The 7,210-nt window shown below is 52.1% G+C and overlaps 1 protein-coding gene across 1 annotated transcript in view; it reads right to left on the bottom strand.

Annotated features, from left to right (window-relative positions):
• Nucleotides 1-7,210, bottom strand: part of CRTC1 (CREB regulated transcription coactivator 1) — a 40,703-nt gene that overhangs the window by 25,889 nt on the left and 7,604 nt on the right. The window contains exons 6-7 of the mRNA XM_011925918.1: nt 6,088-6,182; nt 2,860-2,945 (exon numbers count right to left, since the gene is read on the bottom strand). Of these exons, the coding sequence (XP_011781308.1) occupies nt 2,860-2,945; nt 6,088-6,182 (181 nt within the window). The remainder of the gene's footprint in view (nt 1-2,859; nt 2,946-6,087; nt 6,183-7,210) is intronic.

Below are 7,210 nucleotides of genomic sequence, written 5' to 3'. Positions count from 1 at the left end.
TTTTTTGTATTTTTAGTAGAGACGGAGTTTCACCGTGTTAGCCAGGATGGTCTCGATCTCCTGACCTTGTGATCCACCCGTCTTGGCCTCCCAAAGTGCTGGGATTACAGGCGTGACCACCACACCCAGCCAAGAGTTCTTTTTTAAAGTTTTTTTCCCACAGGTGTGGAAATCCCAGTGACTCCTTGTGCCAAACTGAAACACAGAGACAGACCCCAGGAGTTTGGGACTAGCCTGGGCAACACAGTGAGACCCCACTCTTTAACAAAAATTAAAAAATAGGCCAGGCGAGGTGGCTCATGCCTGTAACCCCAGCACTTTGAGAGGCTGAGGCGGAGCACTGCTTGAGCCCAGGAGTTCAAGACCAGCCTGCGCAATGAAGTGAGCCCCTGTCTCTATAAACGATTTAAAAATTGGCCGGGCATGGTAGCTCACGCCTGTAACCCCAGCTACTCGGGAGGCTGAGGCAGAAGAATCACTTGAACCTGTGGGTGGAGGTTGCAGTGAGCCCAGATTGTGCCATTGCATTCCAACCTGGATGAAAGAGTGAAACTCCATCTTAAAAAAAAAAAAAGCTAGGTTTGGTGGCACACTCCAGTAGTCCCAGCATCACAGGAGGCTGAGGCAGGAGGATCGTTGGAGCCCAGGAGGTTGAGGCTGCAGTGAGCTGTGTTCCCACCACTGCACTCCAGCCTGGGCAACAGAGCAAGATCCTGCCTCAAAAAAACAAAAAATACAAAAATTTGTCAGGCATGGTAGCATGCGCCTGCAGTCCCAGCTACTCTGGAAGCTGAGGCAGAGGACTGTTTGAACCCAGGACTCCAAGGCTGCAGTGAGCTAGGGTGGCACCACTGCACTCTTGCCTAGGGATAAGAGAGACCCTATTTCTAAAAAAAGAAAAAGAGCCTGTCATCCCAGCACTTTGGGAGGCTGAGGCAGGGGGATCACTTGAGGAGTTTGAGACCAGTCTGGCCAACATGGTGAAACCCTGTCTCTACCAAAAATAGAAAAATTAGCCAGGTGTGGTGGCGCACGCCTGTGAGCCCAGCTACTTGGGAGGGTGAGGCAGGAGAATCGCTTGAACCCGGGAGGTGGAGGTTGCAGTGAGCTGAGATCACACCACTGCACTCCAGCCTGGGTGACAGAGCAAGACTCTTTCTCAAGAAATACATAAATAAAATTAATTAATCAAAATAAATATAACAAAATTTAAAAAGAAAAAGAAATACACAGATGGATACAAAGGGCTGACAGCACCACCCACACTCACCAGGACAGAGGATGCACAACCCTTGTGAGACGCCCCTCAGTCAGGTCTGCCTGCTGGTATCTGTGCAGCTGCATCTCTGCATGTTTTATGCCTTTTCCAATATTCTTATCCTATTCTGTCCACATGACAATAGTATCAGGAGTGTCTCTCATGATTTTAAAATTTCTTCAAAATCCCATCTCCTCAAGGGACTGAAGACAATTTCCTCAATAAATCCCTCACTCCTGAAATGTGCAGGCTGTTTCTAGTTTATTGCAAAAGCTCTGGAAAATACCTTTAAACACATCGCTCCCTACTTGTTCCTCAGCTCTCAATTATCGAATTCCTGAAGAAGAAATTGTTGGAGCAAATACTTTTTTTTTTCCCCCGGACAGAAGGGGTCTTGCTCTATTGTTCAGGGTGGAGTGCAATGGCACAGTCATAGCTTACTGCAGCCTTGATCTCCTGAGCTCAATCGATACTCCTGCCTCAGCCTCCCAAATAGCTCAGAGTACAGGTGCACATCACCACACCTGGCTCATTTTTTGTCGAGGCAGGGTCTCACTTGGTTGACCAGGTTGCTCCTGAACTCCCAAGCTCAAGTAATCCTCCCACCTCAGCCTCCCAAAGTGCTGGGATGATAGGTGTGAGCCATGCCCAGCCTGGAGCAAACCCTTTTGAAAGGATTTTGGCACAGGCTGGTCCATCACTTTCCCATAGGGGAGGAGTAATTTGCATTGCTGTCCCTTTCGCTGCAACTTGACCAGCAATGGGTTTTCTTTTCTTTTTTTTTTTTTTGAGACGGAGTCTCACTCTGTTGCCCAGGCTGGAGTGCAATGGCACAATCTCGGCTCAGTGCAACCTCTGCCTCCTGGGTTCAAGCGATTCTCCCACCTCAGTCTTCCAAGTAGCTGGAATTACAAGTGTGCACTACCACACCCAGCTAAGTTTTCTTTTTTTTTTTTTGAGACGGAATCTCGCTCTGCTGCCCAGGCTGGAGTCCAGTGGCACCATCTTGGCTCACTGCAAGCTCCGCCTCCCGGGTTCAAGCCCTTCTCTTGCCTCAGCCTCCCGAGTAGCTGGGACTACAGGCGCCTGCCACCACACCTGGCTAATTTTTTTATATTTTTAGTAGAGATGGGGTTTCACGATGTTAGCTAGGATGGTCTCGATCTCCTGACCTCACGATCCGCCCGCCTCAGCCTCCTAAAGTGCTGGGATTACAGGCGTGAACCACCACGTCTGGCCATAATTTTTTGTATTTTTAGTAGAGACAGGGTTTCACCATGTTGGCCAGGCTGGTCTCAAACTCCTGACCTCAGGCAATCCGCCTGTCTCGGCCTCCCAAAGTACTGGGATTACAGGTGTGAGCCACCACGCCCGGCCTGGGCTGTAATTCTTCATGCAGTTCCGGCTTGTTGGATAAGGCCTGCTGTTAGTGATCAACAGATCTAACAGATTCTCTGAATTTGAAGATGGAAAAATCGGAGTGAGGTTCCCTATCTCGGGAAGGTGAAGCCACCCCAACCTGCCATTTTGTCACCTTTGCCCGGGTGATGCTTGAGAAGAGAAAGAAGAAAAAGAGTTTTTGAAAGCTCACAGGCTCTTACCTTCTTGGTGTCCCATGCTTGCTTGGAAAGGTTTTTGTCTGCCTCTGATGTGGTCTCTCCCATTCCCGGGACTGTTAACAGTAAGACTGGGGAGGTGGGAGGGGGAGAAGGAGAATCAGAGAAGAAATTTCTTTGCAGCCGCATGGTGGCACCAGGAGGACACGTCCCTGACACACAGAGTCACGGCCACGGTAAGACTGCAACTGTCCTAACAGGAACTTCTGTGGACTGTACTAAAACCACAAAAAAGGGCTTCATGACAAACATCAACAACTTTATTTATTTATTTATTTATTTATTTTTTGAGACAGAGTCTCGCTCTGTCGCCCAGGCTGGAGTGCAGTGGCGCAATCTCAGCTCACTGGACGCTCCATCTCCTGGATTCACACCATTCCCCTGCCTCAGCCTCCCGACTACCTGGGACTACAGGTGCCTGCCACCACGCCCGGTTATTTATTTATTTTTTTTTTTTTGTATTTTTTGTAGAGATGGGGTTTCACCGTGTTAGCCAGGATGGTCTCGATCTCCTGACCTCATGATGCGCCTGCCTTGGCCTCCCAAAGTGCTGCAATTATAGGCATGAGCCACCGTGCCCGGCCAATCAACTTTAAATAAGTCAGAGAATCTGTGACTTAAGGAAAAATAGATCAGGCGCAGTGGCTCACACTTGTAATCCCAGCACTTTGGGAGGCTGAGGTGGGCAGATCGCCTGGTGTCAGGAGTTCAAGACCAGCCCGGCAAACCTGGCGAAATCCCATCTCTACTAAAAATACAAAAATTAGCCGAGCATGGTGGTGGGGACTCGTAATCCCAGCTACTCAGGAGGCTGAGGCAGGAGAATCGCTTGAACCAGGGAGACAGAGGTTGCAGTGAGCTGAGATCATGACATTGCACTCTAGCCTGGGTGACAGAGTGAAACTCTATTTCAAAATAAAAAAAAAAAAGAAAGACAGACAAAGAGAAATAAGGCTGGGCACACAGTGGCTCACACCTGTAATTACAGTACTTTGGGAAGCCAAGGCAGGCAGATTACTTGAACTCAGGAGTTTGAGGCCGCCCTGGGCAACATGGTGAGACCTCATCTCAACAAAAAATAAGAAAGTTGGCCGGGTGTGGTGCTGCGCGCCTGTAGTCCCAGCTACAAAAGAGGCTGAGGTGGAGAGATTGCTTGAGCCTGACAGGTGGAGGCTGCAGTGAGTTGTGATTGTGCCACGGCACTCCAGCCTGTGTGACAGAGCAAGACCCTATCTCTAAAATAAAATAATATAAAACAGCAGCTCTGGAGCCTGAGGATGTGTGGATTCTGCTTCCCACAGAGGACGCTGAACCAACATGGGCCTCAGAGGCCTCAGGCTGCAGAGAACAGCCAAGAATCTCTCCCAAGAGCAGCTGCCTGGCTTGTGTGTATATTTTTCTTTCTTTTTTTTTTGTTTTTTTGAGACAGTCTTGCTCTCCCACCCAGGCTGGAGTGCAGTGGCACCTTGGCTCACTGCAACCTGCCCATACCGGGTTCAAGAGATTCTCTTGCCCCAGCCTCAGATTAAAGGCGTGTGCCACCACGCCTAGCTAATTTTGTTTGTTTTGTTTTGAGATGGAGTCTCGCTCTGTTGCCCAGGTTGGAGTGCGGTGGCGCGATCTCAGCTCACTGCAAGCTCCACCTTCCGGGTTCACACCATTTTTCTGCCTCAACCTCCAGAGTAGCTGGGACCACAGGCACCTGCCACCACGCCTGGTTAATTTTTTGTATTTTTAGTAGAGACGGGTTTCACTGTGTTAGCCAGGATGGTCTTGATCTCCTGACCTCGTGATCCGCCCGCCTCGGCCTCCCAAAGTGCTGGAATTACAGGTGCAAGCCACCACACCCAGCCCATTTCCCCATTTTCTTTATGCCTGTTGCACATTTCGTTTTTTTTACTTGTAACTGGGAGACCAATGATGAGCACAGCCAGCTAGGCCAACCCTTTCTTGTTGAAAGCCAGGCTGCAAAGAGGCAGCCAGGCCAACCCCAGCCCTGTCACCACTTCAGGCCCTCCTGGGAGAGTGGGGATAGACGATGTGTCCCCACCAAGCCCCCACTCTAAGGCCACCAGGGGTCCCACGTCACAGCTCCTTTCCCAGGTTACAGTGTCCCAGGGGATGGTGACATCCTGGTGCCCACCCCTCGGATGTCCTGTGTTTGTGGGGACCTAGTAGGACAGGCAGCAGCCTCAGAACAGCCCGCTCATTAGGAACAGCAGGGAAGCCCCAGGCACTATGCTGTCCTCAGTACCCCTGGGTGTTCCAGAAGCCTCATTTTCATTATGGAAACATTCTCTTCTCCCTCCCCTCTCTGCTGCACGCTGAGCCGGAACCCCAGAGTGAGGTTCTGGCCAACAGTCCTCCTCCTCCTCCTCCTATCAGCAGAATCTCCCTTGCGTGTTAACCACCCACTCAGTGAATCACAGCGATACAAGCATAGGTATGTGAGCCCTAAGCATGTGCAACTCCCTGGCTTCAGCGCCTTGGGCCGCAGCAGGTTCCCTGGGGCTGGCCTCACAGCCTCCACGCTCCCCGCTCTGATGGCACCGCCCCAGTTTTTAAGACAGCATATGCCCTCCTTGAACGTTCCCAGGGTGCCGCCTCCATGCCCAGCTTCAAATCGGAGCCAAGGACCTGGGTACAGATCTGCCCCCGCCACAGGGGTGTGCATGGCTCAGCTGGAGGCGACACTCTGGCCAAGAGTTGGGAAGAGATGGCCTCTTTCTCACTCGCTATAGCTAGGACGGGCCCAGGGGCTGCAGGTGAGGAGAGTTCTCAGCAGCAGAGCCAGGAAACAGTCCAGCTGGAAGCCATGGAAGGAGCTGAACCTGCGGCTGAAGGTCGACCCCTGGCCTGCTCTATCATGAGCAGACAAATGCTCCTTTTGCATGGGCTTGCTGCCGCTACATTTGAAAGCAGCACCTGTGCAGCACCCAGACTTCATGGCCATACCCTCAATCCAGGAATGGGAGCCAACGTTCGCCTGCAGGGTTGTTTTCTCTGCCTAGAAAACTCCTATGCACTCTTCAAAACCCAACTTAGGTAGCACCACCTCTTCAAGTTTCCGATCCCCTCCCCCGATCCCTCAGCATGGTCTGAATCTTCCTTTGAAGGGCCATCTGCCCACAAGCTTGTGACCTCCTGGAGAACAGGGGTTACCTGCTGGACTTGCCTCACCCCAGCAGAGACACCCGAGTCCCCTGTCCATACCTCTTTTCTGGTGCACGTCCTGGGACCCACTGGTAAAGGATTCTGGCTGCGTGGGCGTCATTGTGCTCTGGTGCAGGGCGGAGTCAGAATTGGTCCTGGCAGGGAGGGAGGAAGAGACAATGAGCCTGAGCCCAAGGCAGACAGTGCGACCGTCCTGATCCCAGCCGGGACGTGCCGGGTGAACAGGGTGGCAGCTGTGGGTTATTGTTGTGAGCTGCTGCACCTGAGCAAAGCTCTCAGGACCTCATTCTAAAAAGAGGCACCAGAGTGACTGTGGTGTTCATCTGCAAAGCCCATGAAAAACAAAAAGGAGTCGGACGAGGTGGCGCACGCCTGTGGTCCCAGCGACTCAGGAGGCGGAGGTGAGAGGATCACTTGAGCCCAGGAGTTCAAGACCAGCCTGGACAATAAAGCAAGGTTTCTTGGCTTTGGGGAAAGAATGGTGCCCTCCTGCCGAAACCTCCCAAAGAAGGAGCCCCACAGGTGCCCAGCCTTGGGGTAGGAGGCTGGGCTGGAGACCTGTTACCAGGTCCCCTCTTGGTGACAAACACAATCGGGTGACTGCCCTCTGGGATGCTCAGTGTCACACACAGTGTGACAGGTGTAAGGGGCTTGGAGAAGGCCCCAGAAGGAATGAAGTCACTTAGAGGCCCCCATGATTGGGAAGCCAACCTGAGGCAGGAGGTCTTGCTTCAACCAGCCCAGGAGATGCTTTTCCCTCTGCTTCCAGGAACCCCATTTCCCTCTGGGAACTGATGGGGAGAAGGCACAAGGCAACCCAACCTGCTCCTGGCTGCAGGTGCCTCAAGAGTGGGTCCCCAGAAAGCCTCTCTGGCTGCCCAGCAAAATGTGGGTACAGCCACTACCAGCTGCGTGTCTCTGAGCAACTGTTCTGACCTCTCTGTGTTCAGTTTCCTCATGTCTAAAATGGAGATGAACACAGTGCCCATTCCATAAAGCTCCATTCATTTTTTTTTTTTAGACGGAGTCTTGCTCTGTCACCCAGGCTGGAGTGCAGTGGCTGGATCTCAGCTCACTGCAAGCTCCACCTGCCGGGTTCACGCCATTCTCCTGGCTCAGCCTCCCGAGTAGCTGGGACTACAGGCGCCTGCCACCTTGCCCG

The sequence above is a fragment of the Colobus angolensis genome, unplaced genomic scaffold, assembly GCF_000951035.1.
Source record: "Colobus angolensis palliatus isolate OR3802 unplaced genomic scaffold, Cang.pa_1.0 Scaffold66, whole genome shotgun sequence".
Taxonomy (NCBI): Eukaryota; Metazoa; Chordata; class Mammalia; order Primates; family Cercopithecidae; genus Colobus; species Colobus angolensis.
Note: the sequence above shows the minus strand (reverse complement) of the source record. Positions and strands in the feature narration are given on the sequence as shown.